This window comes from Sciurus carolinensis, chromosome 3 (genome assembly GCF_902686445.1).
Source record: "Sciurus carolinensis chromosome 3, mSciCar1.2, whole genome shotgun sequence".
Lineage (NCBI taxonomy): Eukaryota > Metazoa > Chordata > Mammalia > Rodentia > Sciuridae > Sciurus > Sciurus carolinensis.
In genome coordinates this window covers 174,060,906-174,079,568 of record NC_062215.1, presented here as the reverse complement: position 1 = coordinate 174,079,568, position 18,663 = coordinate 174,060,906, and the positions used below count along the sequence as shown (strand labels likewise).

At 35.0% G+C, this 18,663-nt stretch overlaps 1 protein-coding gene across 17 annotated transcripts in view; it reads left to right on the top strand.

The window, feature by feature from the left end:
* The window catches only part of Trip12 (thyroid hormone receptor interactor 12), a 147,086-nt gene that overhangs the window by 91,987 nt on the left and 36,436 nt on the right, over window positions 1-18,663 (top strand). For 8 of the 17 annotated variants that reach the window (XM_047544449.1, XM_047544448.1, XM_047544458.1 and 5 more), the window contains 12 exons: window positions 885-1,033; window positions 6,724-6,759; window positions 6,838-6,933; window positions 7,832-7,924; window positions 8,124-8,285; window positions 10,292-10,360; window positions 10,453-10,618; window positions 13,050-13,167; window positions 13,289-13,448; window positions 15,322-15,475; window positions 16,553-16,781; window positions 17,078-17,196. In XM_047544449.1, the coding sequence (XP_047400405.1) occupies window positions 885-1,033; window positions 6,724-6,759; window positions 6,838-6,933; window positions 7,832-7,924; window positions 8,124-8,285; window positions 10,292-10,360; window positions 10,453-10,618; window positions 13,050-13,167; window positions 13,289-13,448; window positions 15,322-15,475; window positions 16,553-16,781; window positions 17,078-17,196 (1,551 nt within the window). The remainder of the gene's footprint in view (window positions 1-884; window positions 1,034-6,723; window positions 6,760-6,837; window positions 6,934-7,831; window positions 7,925-8,123; window positions 8,286-10,291; window positions 10,361-10,452; window positions 10,619-13,049; window positions 13,168-13,288; window positions 13,449-15,321; window positions 15,476-16,552; window positions 16,782-17,077; window positions 17,197-18,663) is intronic. The other 9 variants (XM_047544460.1, XM_047544459.1, XM_047544457.1 and 6 more) reach the window with 3 other exon arrangements.

Here is an 18,663-nt window from a genome sequence, read left to right as displayed (position 1 = left end):
AAGAAATTCATTAACCACCACAGAGAAGACATATCTTCCAAGGATCACCGTGTTTATTTTTTCTGTCCCCTGCAAGATCACTGAAGCTTAATTACAACAAGAAACATTTTAGGTTTTGTTCTATATTACAAAGTAGTTAACAGTTTCCCAAAAAGTATCCAAATTCTTTGCATTTCAGCAGTAATAATATGGAGTGGAAAAACCTGATATACAAAGAGTAATTTGAAAAGGTGTAAGAAAAGAAAGGGCTTGAAACATCTGCTTTAGGTTTGGTAAACATTAATTGCAATTAATCATGGTTTCATGTAGGAAAATGCCCATAGACTTTTTGAGTGTCTAATTAAGCTTAGTGAGAACTTATTTCTCTGGTAGTTGAGTCTTAGTGTTTGCCAGTTGTTTGGATCATGGAATTGAGTCTTAAAGTGGGAAGTACTGGACAGCCAAAACCTACACATGAAATGAGAGAAGATGGTAAAAACCGTTTTGATGTTTTTACAGAATTTTTTGTTCTTTTCCACTCTGTTAGATGCATTGTTCTGTTTGTCTTTATTTTCTTGCCCTTTCTCTGTTGCTTATATCCCATTTACTTTGGGGGCAATGTGTTAAAGCTGTCAAGTCATAGTATTTGATTTTGCTGTTAAAAACTAATCAACTTGTCTCAAATGACAAAGATATAGGAATAACTGAGATCATAAGGTAGAACAGATTCAGCTAATTTGATTCCTCTTTGAATATACCAGTAGTGTGTCTTGACCTACAATAGACCTAGCCTTTAGTTGCAATCCAAGAAAGAGAAAGCAGCCACTTATCAGTTAGAGTCATACCTTAAACTGAGCAATACTTTCCTTAAATGTTTAAATACAATTTTTTTTTTCCCCCTGAAGGTTCTAAGGCCCAGCAGCTTCTGCAAGGACTACAAGCCAGTGATGAAAGTCAGCAGCTTCAGGCAGTGATTGAAATGTGTCAGCTATTGGTCATGGGAAATGAGGAGACACTGGGGGGCTTTCCTGTCAAAAGTGTCGTTCCAGCTTTGGTAAGCATACAGTTTCCCTTTATTTTATTGTAATTGTCTTATGAATACTCCTGAGCTTATTATTGTCTTTATAATTTTGACACGTTAGAACTAAGAGATGAGTCTATGGCTAGATGCTTTTATCTTGTGTCTACAGATATTAGCAATGATGGCTAATGATGACTTAATGAAATTTTTTTCCTTTTTTCTTTTTTTGAAGTTCTTGGGATCAAACCCAGGGCCTTGAGCATGGTAGGCAAGTGCTCTACCACTGAGCTACATCCAGAGCTGTACTATTTTTTGATGAAGTCCCTTGGTATTTGATACTTAAATGACTGGTTTTTCATTTTAAATTGTTGGTCCTGTCAATAATACCTTGACTCTTACTGTGTAAAATGTGTCTTTTCTTTTAATCCCCTGGTCTGTGGGGCAATAATAACAAGAAACTCACTTTGGGTTTTCTTTGTGGACCAGAAAGGTTTAGTATTTGGTAAGTATGTGCATGGCAACAGTGGTCAAGCTAGTATGCCCTATAGATTCTTCCAGTTCAAAAGGTTTTCATGTTTAAAAGGCTTTAAGTTAAGGGAAAAATGAAGAAAAAAGCTCCCCCCCCCCATAAAAATATATAAAAAGGTTTATATTGACTCATGATTCTGGAAGTCCAAGATCTAGGGATCACATCTAGTGATGATAGCCTTTTTGCTGCCAGAGTCTTAAGGAGAGACACGAAGCTATCTCCCTCTTTTTTCCCCCTCTATTTCTTTTATTGATGTGTTATTGTTATATATTTATACATGCATACAATATAACAATATAATTTGACCAGTATCATTCCCCAGTATATCTCCTTTCCTTCCTTTCCTTTCTCCCCTTGGTCCCTTTACTGTACTGATCTCCCTTTGATTTACATGAGAAACTCCTCTGCCCCATTTCCTTTTTTTTCTTTAGCTTCCATATGTGAGAGAGAACACACAACTCTTGACTTTCTGAGTTTGGCTTATTTCACTTAACACAATGGTCTCATGTTCTACCCATTTCCTGCAAATTGCAGAATTTTGTGTTTTTTTTTGGTGAATAAAACTCCGTTGTATATATATGCCACATTTTCTTCATGCATTCATCCATAAATGGGCACATAGTTTGGTTATTTCCATAATCGCAGAGGGCCGGGGACTCAAACCCGGGACTCCAGCATGAGAGACAGGCATTCTACGAGATGGGCTATATGGCCTGCACTGCCATAGTTTGGTTATTGTGAATTGTGCTGCTAAAAACATGGGTATGTATGTAACACTGTGGTGGTCCTCTGTACCACCACCCACGTAGAAGAGAAGAGTTTACTGCCGGAGGAGGATGTTGGCAGTTTTTCTATTACTCAAAAAACTTATCTACTCAATGAACACACAAGACGCAATACTCTATATGAGAGGGGGCGTAACGGGTCTGGCCTCTTACATGGAGTCGCCCAACTCTCCTTCATTTATAATATACAGGTAAAGGGGGATAGGACTGGGAGGAGCTTCTTCTGTGATGGACAAGATATCTTGGGTGGAAGTAGGGGAGCCATTCTCTTAAAGGGAAAATTCCAGAAGGAGACAGGGAACCACCCACTCCCATGCAGCACCACATGCTTCCCTGCAGTTCTAAGCTAGGCCTCTGCCTCCCATGGCTCACCCTGTCCAATTCTGCTAAATAAGGATGACTTCCCACATATCACTATAGTATGCTGACTTTAATTCTTTAGGATAAATACTGAAAAGTGATATAGCTAACTCATAGTGTTTCATTCCTATTTTTTTGAGGACCCTCCTTACTGATTTCCATGGTGGTTATACTAATGTCCAGTTCCTCTGGCAGTGTTGTTTTGTTTTGTTTTTGGGTCCTGTTTAGACAGTGTTCCTTTTTCTTTATATCCTCTCCAGCTTTTATTATTTCTTATCTTGATGGCTGCCATTCTGACTGGAGTGGGATGTGATCTTAATATAATTTTGATTTGCATCTCCCTCATTGCTAGGAATATTGAACATTTTTTTCATATATTTGTTGGTTGTTTTGTTTTGTTTTGTTTTTTGAGAATTGTCTGTTTAATTCTTTGCCCAATTATTATTTGGGTTATTTGATATTTTTGGTGTAAAATTTTGGAGTACTTTATTCCAGATATTAATTCTCTGTCAGAAGAATAGCTAGCAAATTTTCTCCCATTCTGTAGGTTCTCTCTTAGATTCATCATTGTTTCCTTTGCTGTGCAGAAGCTTCTTAATTTGATGCAATCCCATTCATTATTTCCTGAACTTTAGGAATCCTATTAAGAAAGTCATTGCCTATACCTGCATATTGGAATGTTGACCTTATGTTTTCTTCTAGGAATTGCATAGTTTCAGGTCTAATTCCTAGGTATTTGATCCATTTTGAGTTGATTTTTGTGCAGGGTGAGAAACAAGGGTCTACTCATTTTCTTTTACATATGAATAATCAGTTTTTCCAGCACCATTTGTAAGGCTGCCTTTTCTCCATTGTGTTTTTGGTACCTTTCTCAACAATGAGCTTATTATAGCTGTATGTGTTTGTCTTTGTGTCTTTTATTCTTCACTATTGGTCTATGTATCTATTTTTATGTCAGTACCATGCAGTTTTTGTTATTGTAGCTCTGTAGTATAAATTGAAGTCAGGTATTGTGATGCCTTTAGCATTGCCTTTTTGGCTTAAAATTGCTTTGGTTATTCTGGGTCTTTTTATTCTTTTAGTACTGTCTTTTTCTAGTTCTCTGGGGACTTCATTGAATGTGTATATTGCTTTTTGTAGTATATCCATTTTTAACCATATTCTTCCTATAAGTGAATTGGGGGACATCTTTATATATTTTTGTCATCTTCAGTGTCTTCAATGTTTTATAGTTTTCATTATAAGGGTTTTTTACCTCTTTGGTTAGATTTATTCCTAGTTTTTGGTCCCCCCCCCCCCCCTCAACTCTCTCTCAGCACATTGATTATTGGTGTATAGGAAAACTTTTGATTTTTGTATGTTGGTTTTATAACCTGCTACTTTACTGAATTTGTTTATTAACTTCTAGCAATCTTGAGTTTTTTTTAGATCTAAGTATAGCATCATATTATCTGCAAACAGTGATAAATTTGACCACTTCCTTTATCCCTTTTATTTCCTTCTCTTACCCAATGGCTCTGGCTAGAATTCCTAGTACTATATTGAACAGAAATGGTGATGGTGGACATCCTTATCTTGTTCCAAATTTCAAAGGAAATGCTTTCAGTTCTTTCCCATTCACTATGATGTTGGCTTTGGCTTTGTTGTATATTAGCCTTTTTGATGGTGAGGTAGATTCCTTCTGGGCCTAGTTATTTCAGTGTTTTTATTATGAATGGGTGCTAAGTTTTGTTAAAGGCTTTCTTTGCATCTATTGCAATGACTATTCATTTTTTTTGTCCTTAATTCTGTTTATGTGGTAAACTGAATGTATGGATTTGCAAATGTTTAACCATCCTTGAATCCCTGAGGTAAAACCATCTTAATCTTGATCTTAATATGTTGAATATGATTTGCTAATAATTTTACTAAGGACTTTTGTATCTAAGTTCATCAGGGATATTGTTCTGTAGTTTTCTTTCCTTGATGTGTCCTAATCTGGTTTTGGTATGAGAGTGGTCTGGAAGTCTTTCATCTCTATTTCATGGAATAAGTTGAGGAGCAATTGCATTAGTAGTTATTTGGGGAGGGGGGGGGTTGCTGGGGATTTGAACCCAGGGCCTTGTGCTTGCAAGGCAAGCACTCTATCAATTGACCTAAATCCCCAACCTCTCATTAGTTATTCTTTAAAGGTCTGATAGAAACTTTTTTTTTTTTTTTTTCCAATGTATTTTCAGCATAATTGTGATTTGGTATTTTGGATTTATTAACATCTTAAATATTTAAGCCTTTTAATGTGAAAATAACAGACAAAAAAAATTTACCATTACTCAGTGTTGGTTGCTTAGCATAATATGGCTTTGAGTGTTTTAGTAATTTCCTTAGGCCAAAATTAATTTAAAATTTAAGTGTGAATAAAATACTAACAAGTACATTTATAGCACATTTTGTAATGTGCTATAAACACAGCATCATTAGGTTTATAGCACATTTTATATTAAATAAATACCACCTAGGGTAGTAAAACTGAGAAAAAATGAAATTAGGGTTAGTTTATCAGATTGTTTAAGTTGATCACTTATCAGATTATAGGCAGCTGATTTTTGAGGTGACAACTGAGCAAAGGTGTCGTATACAAGATGAGATAATCATTTCTCTGCCTTTATGTGAGATATCTTGGTCCTGCTGGGGACTGATAAAAGACAGTCTAGATTTTTCTCCTCCTGCCAGTCAGACCTCCAGATAATAGAAATCAGTTCTCAAGCCTTAACCAGTTTCATTTTAGTAAAAGGTTTGCATGTAACTTTTTGAGTATTTCTTGAAAGCAATATTCACCTTTGTACTTTTTAATTTTGCCTATGTTAATATCTATTCTCAAGTTGCTGATTTGTTTAATTACTGGCTTCCATGACCCAAATTCAAATCTTTTGTTTCATTTTTTTGTTTATTCAAGAATAAAAAGCAATAGTCACGTAGTTGCTATGGTGCATGCATGTTATCCCAAGTACTCTGGAGACAGAGATGGGGGAATCACAAGTTTGAAGCCTGCTTGGGCAATTAGCAAAACCCTTTTTTAAAAAAAAAAAAAACAGGTAGTGGGGAGGCTGGGGGTTGCTGAGGATGTAGCTCAGTGGTAAAGCACCTCTGGGTTCAGTTCCCAGTAACAAAAATGAATGGATGAATAAAGCAACAAAGACCTAGGCTTACCTTTTGCTATTTGCTATCTATAGTTAAAATGTAGTTTTTATTCACCAAATAGAGAACTGTTTTAATCAGTTTCTGTTGTGATTAATCTTGTTTTCAGAATTTTAGGCTGAGATAAATGGTGTTTTTCTGTTTGGAAAGCTTGTTCATATGTGTTGTAAGCTGTGATCCTGAATCTGGGCTGACATTTATTACTCTTGTTTTTGTGGTGCTGGGGATTGAACCCAGGACCTCACACATGCTAGGCAAGTTCAAGTTCTCTACCACAGAATCACATCCCTGTTCCTGTGCTGACATTTAATTTAGCAAATGTCAGTGCTTTGCTTGTCCCTGTGCATTTATTTAGCAAATATTTATTAACACAAATAAGTCTCTAATGACATAATAGTAGGTTTCTGAAGGGGATTAGATCCACCCAAAGGTTGGTTATAAGTAAGAGGAAGGATTTGACTTTGACCTGGGTCATACGGTGATGTTTAGCAACATGCTCAGATTAGAGCTATAGCCTGTAATGAATGTCATCCTAAGTGTACTTATATCTTGTGTATGGCCTTCTGGGTTTTATCTTCATGTTATTTTTGTGAGGTGTAAATGTCTTGAATTAATGCTTCCCAGCCAGGCGCAGTGAGTGGTACACTCTTGTAATCCCAGTGGCTTGGCAATCTGAGGCAGGAAGACCTCGAGTTCAAAACCACTCTCAGCAGCTTAGCTGAGGACTGGATATGTAGCTTAGTGGTTAAGTGCCCCTGGGTTCAATCCCTGGTACAACAACAACAAAAGAAATCTTTCCATTTCAGTTGAAGAATAAGAAATGTTTCTAGGGCTATTCTAAGAATGTAACTTCTACTTTGTTGTCCTTTTAACAGATAACATTACTGCAGATGGAGCATAATTTTGATATTGTAAGTATATATTGTGTTTTTAAATACACTCTAAGTTTCTCATTTGAGGTTTTGAGTAAAAGCCCTCTTGCTTTCTAGATGAACCATGCTTGCCGAGCCTTAACGTACATGATGGAAGCACTTCCTCGGTCTTCTGCTGTTGTCGTGGATGCTATTCCCGTCTTTTTAGAAAAGGTAGACCTAGGGAATGGTGTTTAGAATTCTTGAATTCAAGCTTTCATTATACTAGAGTATATTTTTTTGCCAAGATTCCAGAAAAATATTTCATGTTCAACAGACCTGTAGCTTGAAGTTGAAGCCAATAAATCAAGTATAAAATCAGCCCCATGTTATAATTTTTAGTAAGAGCAGTTATCACATTAATAACATCTTTTAAAAGAACATCCGAAAGCACTTGGTTAAAAAATAATCTAGTTTCTAGAAAATACACCAGTGAGGTTGATAGCTGTTTATATCCTCATTTTATAGCTGACAAGGTCGAGGCAGAAGTGCCTTGCTCGAGGACATAAAATTAAGTCAGTGGAGAAAGGACATTTTTTTTTCATATGGTGTGTGCACACCGTGCTTTTCGTTTGTCTTGCAAGTCTTTCTTTTGATATAGGATCTCACTGTGTGACCTAGGCTGATCTTGAACTCCTGGGCACAAGTGATCCTCTCAGCTTACTTTCAGTGCTCAAGACTGTAAGTGCTTGCCAATAGGCCCAGCTTACGGGCCTTCTTTTGGTGTCCGGTAAAAATTGTTTTATTTGGTAAACATGGAACACGGCAAAATTTTAAACCTGATTTTACAAAGTTGTTATGCAAAATAACTTACCTATTTCAAATATGAAGATTTATTCTCTATGTAAAATGTATTTTCAGTATCCCAAAACAGAACAAAGTAATCGGTAGGAAACTGTTAGTTGGCTCCGTTTTATTGCTTAAACTCAAGGAACTTGTTTCTTATGGTGGGCTTCATGTTAGAGGCCAAGTAGAAGGGTGAAATTAAAGAAAATTCTTTGTTGTTCATGTAGAAGTTAAGCTATTAGAAAAGAACTTATAATAACTTCGTTACTTATTTATATTTTCCCAGCTGCAAGTTATTCAGTGTATTGACGTGGCAGAGCAGGCCCTGACTGCCCTGGAGATGTTATCACGGAGACACAGTAAAGCCATTCTACAGGCAGTAAGTGTTGTTAGTAGGACTATATTTTATTCAGCGTTGGATTTTAGATCTGGATTTTTACTGGCTCCTTGATTGCAGTTACTATAAGACACACATGTTGTTTCCAAAGTAATGAGCTAGACTTTTTAATAGTTTTTTGTTGTGATTGTTGTTGCTACTGAAGGATTTTTCTTCACCTTAATAGTTTTCTGTATTTTAGGGTGGTTTGGCAGACTGCTTGCTGTATCTAGAATTCTTCAGCATAAATGCCCAAAGAAATGCACTAGCAATTGCAGCCAATTGCTGTCAGAGTATCACACCAGATGAATTTCATTTTGTGGCAGATTCACTCCCATTGCTTACCCAAAGGCTAACCCATCAGGTAAAATATGAACCTATTTTATGTGTCACAGAATAGTTTCATTATGGTAATTTCAGCTAGTGCCATAGATCTTCTAATGGAATGTATGAAATCGAAAGTGTCCTGATCCATACTATCCCCCGTATATTATCTAGTCAAGATACCTTATTAGGTAAAATTTTGGTGGATTTACCCAAATTAATAGTATTGTGTGTTTGATACTTTTGATTATTTTGATTTTAAGGAATTAATTTGTTATTGCAGCAAACATTAAGTGTATAATATGGGATATGATCAGAATTCAATCTAGAAAGATCACCCTTTCTTGAAAGGCATTGGGATAAGAATATGGGAACAGGAGAATATGGATTAAGATAGACCAGAAGAGAGACAAAAATGTCCCAAATAGAAATGAAAAATGTAGACTGAAGCTGTTTGTCATTAGCGAAGAGTAGTCATATAGAAGGTAGAATCAAAGGACTAGAATTGGAGATACAATATGAAAAGCAGGGTTTATGTGGCTAAACTTCAAGGTTATAGAGAAACTGAATTTTATAATCCAGCAATAAATGTTTTAGCATAGTTTTTACACCCCACTGGTAGAATATTGTGTGAGGCCTGGGGTTCACTCTTCAGTATTTTCTTCTGATCGATCTCTCTCTTTCTCTCTCTCCTGGGGTTCACTCTTAGTATTTTCTTCTGATATCTCTCTCACACACACACACACAGCAATAAATTAATGTTTACAGTTTTGTTATTGCTGAAGATACTTTCAGAAATCTAGCTTTAAAATTACCTTTCCAGGGCTGGGGATGTAGCTCAGTTGTTAAAGAGTGCTTGCCTCGTTAGCACAAGACCCTGGGTTCAATCCCCTGCACCACAAAAAAAAAAAAAAAAAAAAAAAAAAAAATTTTACCTTCCAACGTATGCTAAAAAAAATGTGGAGGAGAGTAAGTACATATAAATAAGGATTTATATAAGATAGATAAATGGTAATGCATATTGAGTCACCCCTGGAATTTTTGTTGCTAACATGATCAAGACAGTAATGCCATTCACTTTTCTTCTTCCGTTTTAAAAACACAGTTGACTGAGGTAATCTTTCTATAAGCTAAAAATACACTCTAGTTTATTGTGATAATCAGTAGTATATAATGTCCTTATTTAGAAATAAGACATAAAAAGAAATCAGAAAGGTTAAATTGTTGGCCATCATTTGGTAGCACTCTTTCCAGACTTACACAGTAGCACCGAAAGGTATAGGACTTTTGAAAACCTCAATTTCTATTTTTATAGAATTAATTAAGTCTAGCCACTTATAAATTAGGATAAAAGAACGTCTGTCAAAACATTAGTGAAACCAGTAAAATGTTCTTTCACTTATTATGAGGATTAATATGTTTTCTCAGTGAGACCACTGTAATTTTTAAAGTGAATAGCAAATTGTTTTTATAGTGAATCATTTCTGATTTTCTAAGATTGAGTCTTTTCTAGAATGTTTTTATAGGGAACATAGCAAAACCTATGCGCAGGTTTTTATATTACAAATACAGGTGTCCCTTGGTATTTGTGGGGGATTGGTTCAAACCGTCCCTACCACTACTACCACCATCACTGCATTCCAGAATTCGTTGATGCTCAAGTCTGGGTGCACTCCTGGTTCACAAACTTACACTTAACTACTTCTACCTTTTTAGTGTGTATATATTTAAATATTTTAAAATATTTATTTGTTGATAACAGCCTTTGTTTAGGTATTGTGATTTCATAAGCACATCATTTACTCTTTATTTTTGCTTTCATCTACTGTGGCCTTTATGGATGAAGGTGGTTGTTAAATAAATGATTTTCTTTGCTTTTAAATCTTGATAGTACCAACTATACCTTGCTTAGGTTCATTTATGTTGAATAGCTCATATCTACTAATTGAGGTTCCCTCAAAGAATTAGGAGTTAGAAAAAAGATGATGTATGACCATGCAAATGTTTTATATTAATAAACTTTACTTTTCTTCTTTAAAAAAATAGGACAAAAAGTCAGTAGAAAGCACTTGCCTTTGTTTTGCACGACTAGTGGACAACTTCCAACATGAGGAGGTAATCAGCATTTTGTCATGGGTGGCACTTTTATAAAGTTGTTGGCTACTAAATCACAATTTAACAATTCCTTTTTTCTTGTGTTCATGAAGAATTTACTCCAGCAGGTTGCCTCCAAAGATCTGCTTACCAATGTTCAACAACTGTTGGTAGTGACTCCACCAATTTTAAGTTCTGGGATGTTTATAATGGTAGTTCGCATGTTTTCTCTGATGTGTTCCAACTGTCCAACGTTAGCTGTTCAACTTATGAAGCAAAGTAAGTGCTGTTTTAATAAAAAAAAGTTGATGGTTTTTCACTGATAAGTAAATTCAACCTAAGTCAAACAAGTAGAAGAGATTTTGAATGGCATAGGATATTAAGAAAGAAAAATATTGGACTGGGTATATAGCTTAGTGGTAGAGCACTTACTTAGAATGAGCAAGGCCATGGGTTCAATTTTTAGCACAGGGATAGAGCCGAAAGTTGGGGAATGTATTTATACACACACATATATATGTAAGTTTGTGTTGGTACAATATATTAATGTTTCTCACACACAATTTTATTAGTTAAAAAATTTTTTTAAATTAATCCTGGTGATCTAGGGCTATTGACTCAAGATCATTGATTTCTATATAATATTAGTCATACAGTAGTCTTTTATTAGAATTTTGCATTTTATGTTACCAATTTAACTACTTGTATGCAGTTTTTAGGTACTAAAATCCTTTTTGCCCATATTAGATTTTCTAGCAGTTTATCTGATTCTGGGATGCTTCCTTCCCTCAAAAACTTGGACTTCATTGATTTATAATGATGATTATCTTTGATATTTGCTCATTTTGTGTTTTCAAACCTTACTCAGTGTTCAGGAAATAAAATTTTATTGTGTTAGTATTGCAGTTGACTGATTTATGCCTTAAACCTTAGATTTCACAAATTAATGTCAGGATATTGGGACTTCAGAAAACATGTATATCTTGATTATTTCTAGTAAACTATTGATTATATCTTTTGGAACACCTGTAATTGTGATTAATTTCATATCCATAATTCTAATCTTAGAGGATATTATTTGGGGAGTCAGCAATCATATTCACTGATAAAGTAACTTTTGGCAGTATAATATTTTCTTTTTGGGGAACCTTTATATGTAGTTGCATTTCTTGTGAATTAGTGTATTGGCACAGAACTTTGTAGAAAGACAGTGCTGTTGAGGAGACTAATTGAAAAGATGTCTTTCCTAAAGTTAGTACTTCAGAGAAGACCATTGTGTCATGAACAGTGAGCTCTTTGCCTAAATAAGATTGAGAAAGGTTCAACTCCTTCTTGAGTAGTCTTAATTTACTTTACTTATTATTAAAGTCCCCAGGAGCTCTTGAACCTTGCTTTAGCTCAGAATTTCATGACTTTTGAGTGTAGATTATCTGTGGCTACTATGTGGTATAGTAGTACATCCCAAAATACAAGTTTAGGAAATCACTGCTTTACTTTGTTTTAACATTTTGGGATTTTTCTTTGAACATGATGCATATTTTCACCTTCTTTGGATACTCCTGAGAAGTTTCACACACATTTATCATGGAGGCTGCTGGACATAATTTTTTTCTATAATGGTATGGAGAAAACATGGACTTCTTCTGTTTATCTCTGTTCCTGGTCATTTGATTTCTTTAAAAGAATTTATAAAGCACCATTTCCTGTGTGTGTGTTTGTGGGTTGGTTTATTTGTTTTTGGTACTGGGGGTTGAACCCAGAGGCACTTTACCACTGAGCCACATCCCCAGTCCTTTTTAAAAATTTTTTTAATTTGGAGACAGGGTGTCAGTTTCTGAAGCTGGCTGGCCTTAAACTTTTGATTTATGATTCTCTTTCCTTAGCCTCTGGAGTCACTGGGATTACAGGTGTATGCCATCATGCCTGACATTTCACATTTCTTGATAAAGAAAAACTGCTTTTTAAAGAGACTTTTAGAACACTGTAATCACTTCCTAAAATTGTGCATTTTTGCATGTGTGTAATAGTTAGAGAAACGCAAGCACACACCAGCAATCAACAAAACCTCAGCTCTGTCCTCAGGTTTCAGCCATAGAGCGAGTAAACCTGTGGAGACTGGAAGCTCCTTCTACTCACACTGTCAGTGCATCTAAGCAGTTTTCACACAGCATCCTCCAGAAACTGATCAATGTCTTCTGAGAATGGAAACTTATATAGAGAATTATTAAAATGAGTCTATATATCAAAAGATGATGTGTAAGCAATGTTACATAAGGCAGTGACTTTCCTGATCATAGTAGGTAAGCTCCAGATGCTTCCAGGTACTACATTAGATCCTATTGGACATGCATTTTTATTATATTTGAATCAAAGATGTATATATCGATGTTTATGAATACAAGTATGCTGTGTGTACTTTTGTACAAAGTGCTGTACTCCTCAAGGAAAATCGTAAAAAAATTCTTCTCAGGTTAGATGGGTAGAATTCCAGTTTGGACTCAGAAGTGAAGTCCTCAGAAAGAAATGATTAAAATCTACATAAAATTTCTTCTTAGGTTTTTATTGTAGTTAATTTGGATTTTTTACTTTAATTTCTGTATTATGTTGTTTTGTAAGAAAATGGTTGTTTTCCCCTAGGGAATGATTATCTCTTAAATTAGGTACTACAACTAATTTAATAGGCTTTCGTGTTTTCTTGCTGGTTTCACAGATATTGCAGAAACTCTTCACTTCCTTCTGTGTGGTGCCTCCAATGGAAGCTGTCAGGAACAGATTGATCTTGTTCCACGGAGTCCTCAAGAACTATATGAACTGACATCCCTGATTTGGTAAAGATGGGGCTAATGATAATTCTGTAGTTTTGTGTGAGGTTATTTTTCTTTAGAGGCCTAACATTCACCTATAGTTCAGGAGGCTACTTATTAAACTAACTATACTTTTTGTTTTCAGTGAACTCATGCCATGTTTACCAAAAGAAGGCATTTTTGCAGTTGATACCATGTTGAAGAAGGGAAATGCACAGAACACAGATGGTGCGATATGGCAGTGGCGCGATGATCGGGGCCTCTGGCATCCCTATAACAGGATTGACAGCCGGATCATTGAGGTAGTAGTTTCATTGTACCATTTAAAAATGTCTATTTTGGTGGAGAGTGGGTGTAGGGATGGAATGGGAGGTGGGTGTGTATACTTCAGTGTGCTCAATTTTGAATTAACTCAAGATTCTCTCATTTTGTCTCCTGAGAACAAGGTCCTCATTTCTGTTCAGGTCAGAAAACATGATGTTCTAGTCCTGCTTCTGCTGCTAACTACCTGATTGACTTGGAGCAAGTAATTTAAGTTCTTTGTTCCATAGTTTCCTCATTCCTGAAAGGAAACATTGGAGAAGTTAGGCTACATGCTTTTAAAACATATTTACTTCTACTTCAATTTGAAAGAAATCTCCCACAAACAAAGATTTACATACTTCAGTATTTTTAAACAGCAACAACATGAAAACAAGTATCTAGCTCTTTGTGAATTATAAAGAAATTAAGATACACTACATAAACTCAGTTTTGTTACTATTGGGATAGATTTTGATGACTTAAATGAAAAACATGATATAGAAATTTATGTGACTCTTTTGGGAACTTGGTAAGAGAGAAGAATAATACGAAAGGAGAGGAATGTACCAGTATATTAACAGTGATTTTCTGTACTAATTTGTTTTAATTTTTATTTCTATACTTAATGCTTGCACTGAAATATTTTTAAAAATTTGCAAATCAACATGTTTGCCCTAGCTTTGAAATATTGCATTGTGATGCCATGCATCATTTTCTAATATTTTCAATATATAAAATACCTATAAATCTTATTTTCTGGTTTCAGCCTTTGATGTTCGAATTTTCTTGGAACATCACACTTCTTGAAAAGGCATCTTTCTTGAAAGATGTCTTCCAGTTAGTGTCTAAAAATGAATTTTTGAAATAGATTTTAGCCGTTGACTTACTTTATAAAATCAAAAGTTCTCTTGAAGAAATCTTAAATTCATAGCCAGCCTACTATTATGTGAAAGTCAGCTTGACTCTTTTGTGCGGTTAGCCTTAGAAAGTAAGCAGGCTATACCTGCTAATGGTCTTTATCTCTTAATTGTTCTCTTTAGCATTTCCTGATAATTGTACCTTGACTATTAGCTTACTCTCTTGGGTTTCCCAGAGAGTCCTTTCTTCCATTCAGCCCTGCAGTGTCAGCCTAAATTGGACTCTAAATATGAATGAGTAATCTATGGCTTGTAAGACTATCTGAAGTCAAGCAGTGTTTGGTCTGATGCGTGCAACCTTGGAGATAATCTCTTAGTTTTAGTTGTGTTCCTTTCAATCTGAGAGTACCATTTAAGTGTAAAGTCTTCTTTGTGTACTCAAGGACAGTTTTATAGGATATTTTCTTTAACGGAGGATATTGTGTATTGCAAAGAATTCATTATATAAAAAATCTTTCTGATTTAGGAATTGGATTCTAAGATTATGGATAATAATTTTTTTTTTTCTCTCAGCAATATCTTAAAAGCTTTCTTTAAGTTGGGGTTATGGCTCAGTGGTAGAGCAGTCACCTGGCATGCATGAGACCCACCCCAGCATTGCCAAAAACAAAAACAAAAAACAAGCAAACAAAAAAACCAACCTTTCTTTAATGCAAATGATGAAATGGTATCTTCTTACCAGTGTTGCTACATGGCTTATATATGCATTTATGTCTAAGGGTACCTCATAGGAACTTAGGTATATATCTCTGTTTAATTAAAAATAATTGGTTGAATAAATGAATATTGTCATGTCCACCCTTATCAAATCTTCCATATTCTGTTATTTCATCTTCTAAGACCTGATGTTTGAAAAAATAAAAATAAAAAGATAATATGTATGGAGGGTCTCCGCTGTGTCTTAGGGTAATGAATTTCTCCATGTTTATATTCAAGGTTTCTCTTTCTTTGCTCTCAGGCAGCCCATCAGGTCGGTGAGGATGAGATAAGCTTGTCCACTCTGGGACGAGTTTATACTATTGATTTTAATTCTATGCAGCAAATCAATGAGGACACGGGAACAGCACGTGCCATTCAGAGAAAACCTAACCCCTTAGCCAATACTAACACTAGTAAGTACTTTGGGAGTTAAAATAGTGCTGTTCTATAGTGTGAGTGGGGTTTTCTGTTTGCATAATAAATAATTGTTTCATTAAGTGTCCTTATTCAGCTTAAGGCACTTGCTAACAGTAATTTTTTTTTTCTTTTTAAAATTCATGTTCCATAATTGATGAATGAACCATATTACACAGCTGGTATCTTTCCCGCAGTGATGTCTCAGAACTCCAGTTAAAACTAGCCAATGCAGGTGTTTATTAGATCCTATTAACCCTGCTCTACCTTTAGTTTTATCCATCTAACAGATTAGTTCTTTCCTGTTGTTTTTATTTTATATCTTCCTGACAAAATTCTCTTAACTAATGAAGAGAACAGACAATAGTGATTTTTTTTTTTTTTTTTTCATGTTTCTGACATTCCCCACCCACCCCTTAATTTAAGAATTTCTCTCTGAATTTCCCCTGGGATTCAGTTCATTTCTTTTGCAGTGGTCAGTGAATTTTTGTTCTGAAATGGGCCAGAGAGTAAATATTTTAGATTCTTTAAATCATAATTCTCTATACTAGCCAGTGCCTTTGTAGTTCCAAAGCAGACATGTATACTATATAGACAAATGTACATGGTTTGTTCTTACAAGATTTTGCTTACAAGCCACGTGATAGACTGGGTTGGACATACCAAACTTTTTCACCTCCTGTTTTCCTCAGTTACTTTTTCCCTATACTTATTTCCTTTAAGCAAAGTGGCAAAATCCCCTTGTTTATCCATTTTATATAGCTTTCTGCTAAATACTGTCCATTTCTTGGACTCTGCTTATTTCTTAAGAGTGTTTTAGTTTGTTAGGATTGATGTTTCCCCAATAGTTCTCTGAATTATATGTTATTAAAATAAAGAGATATGGTGTGGCGATATCTTACAATCTTCAACTGTTTATAATAGTAGTTTTCTGTGTCTAAATTTTGTCTTAATACTGCCTTTAGTTTGTAGACCACAGTTGAATGAACTTAAACATGTTTCATTGTATATTGTGTTTCTGAAGTCTTTCACTTTAGAACTTACTGTCCTTTTTTTTTTTTTTTTTTAAATAACAGGTGGATATTCAGAGTTAAAGAAGGATGATGCTCGAGCACAGCTTATGAAAGAGGATCCGGAACTGGCTAAGTCTTTTATTAAGACATTATTTGGTGTTCTTTATGAAGTGTATAGTTCCTCAGCAGGACCTGCGGTCAGACATAAGTGCCTTAGAGCAATTCTTAGAATAATTTATTTTGCGGATGCCGAACTTCTGAAGGATGTTCTGAAAAATCATGCTGTTTCAAGGTGTGTTCATGGAAATAGTAAAAACATTTAGAAATTCAGGTCTTTGCAAATAATTTCAGGAACCTTCAAAATCAGACAACAGAAAAAAAATATGTACATCACTAGAGTATATGAGTCCTGTATTAATAATAAAGCTTAAAAAGTATAAAATATAAAAATTAATAGTTTAAGAAAAATGTTACAATGATGGAGTGGTTTCATGACAAAATATTTTGTTCTCAAATTTAAGGTAGTATGGCCAAAAATAATGTCAAGTTCAGACAAAGTTTTTATATATGAATGCTTTCTTTTTTTAGTCACATTGCTTCCATGCTATCAAGCCAAGATCTGAAGATAGTAGTTGGAGCACTTCAGATGGCAGAAATTTTAATGCAGAAGTTACCTGATATTTTTAGTGTTTACTTCAGAAGAGAAGGTAATGCCATTCCTGGTAATAAATTAATGATCAATCATTTAGTCTAGATAATACTTTAGTAGAAATAGTTTTAAATTTACAGACAGTATGAAATATCAGATATTTCCATACTTAGAGCTTAAGTTGCTATAGAGTGTCTTTTATGTATATGTTTGTATATCATGTAAATGTAGGTAGTATGCTCGTTACTGTACTCAACTAATGAATACTTAGTATTTTTCAATGAGCTGAATGTTTCCATAAATACTTAAACCAAAATCAATCGTGGACTTTTAACATATAGGTAATATATGGCTACCCATAAAGATTGCTTCAGAAGGTCAAATGTTGCTTTGTTTCTTAGAATCATATCAGTACATCAGAAAAACTCTCATGTGAGAGGATTTATTATTCTATAAAGCTGAGTAATATTCCATTGTATATATGTACCACAGTTTCTTTATCTATTCATCAATTGAAGGGCATCTAGGTTGGTTCCACAGTCTGGTTATTGTGAATCGAGCAGCTATGAACATTGATGTGGCTGTATCTCTGTAGTATGCTGATTTTAAGTCCTTTGGGTATAGGCCGAGGAGTGAGATAGCTGGGTCAAATGGTAGGTCCATTCCAAGTTTTCTAAGGAATCTCCACACTGCTTTCCAGAGTGGCTGCACTAATTTGCAGCCCCACCAGCAATGTATGAGTGTACCTTTTTCCCCACATCCTCTCCAACACCTATTGTTGCTTGTATTCTTGATAATCGCCATTCTAATTGGGGTGAGATGGAATCTTAGTGTAGTTTTGATTTGCATTTCTCTTATTACTAAAGATGTTGAACATTTTTTCATATGTTTGTTGATTGCTTGTAGATCTTCTTCTGTGAAGTGTCTGTTCATATCCTTAGCCCATTTGTTGATTGGGTTATTTATATTCTTTGTGTAGAGTTTTTTGAGTTCTTTATAGATTCTGGAAATTAGTGCTCTTTCTGAAGTATGAGTGGCAAAGATATTCTCCCACTCTGTAGGCTCTCTCTTCACATTGCTGATAGTTTCCTTTGCTGAGAGAAAGCTATTTAGTTTGAATCTATCCCAGTTGTTGATTCTTGCTTTTATTTCTTGTGCTATGGGAGTCCTGTTAAGGAAGTCTGATCCTAAGCCAACAAGGTGAAGATTTGGACCTACTTTTTCTTCTATAAGATGCAGGGTCTCTGGTCTGATTTCAAGGTCCTTAATCCATTGTGAGTTGATTTTTGTGCAGGGTGAGAGATAGGGATTTAGTTTCATCCTGTTGCATATGGATTTCCAGTTTTCCCAGCACCATTTGTTGAAGAGACTATCTTTTCTCCATTGCATATTTTTGCTACCTTTGTCTAGTATGAGATAATTATATTTATTTGGGTTTGTGTCTGTGTCCTCTATTCTGTACCATTGTTCTAGTTTTTGTTTTAAGAATTTGATGGAAGCTCTGAAGTCTTCCCCAGCACAATGG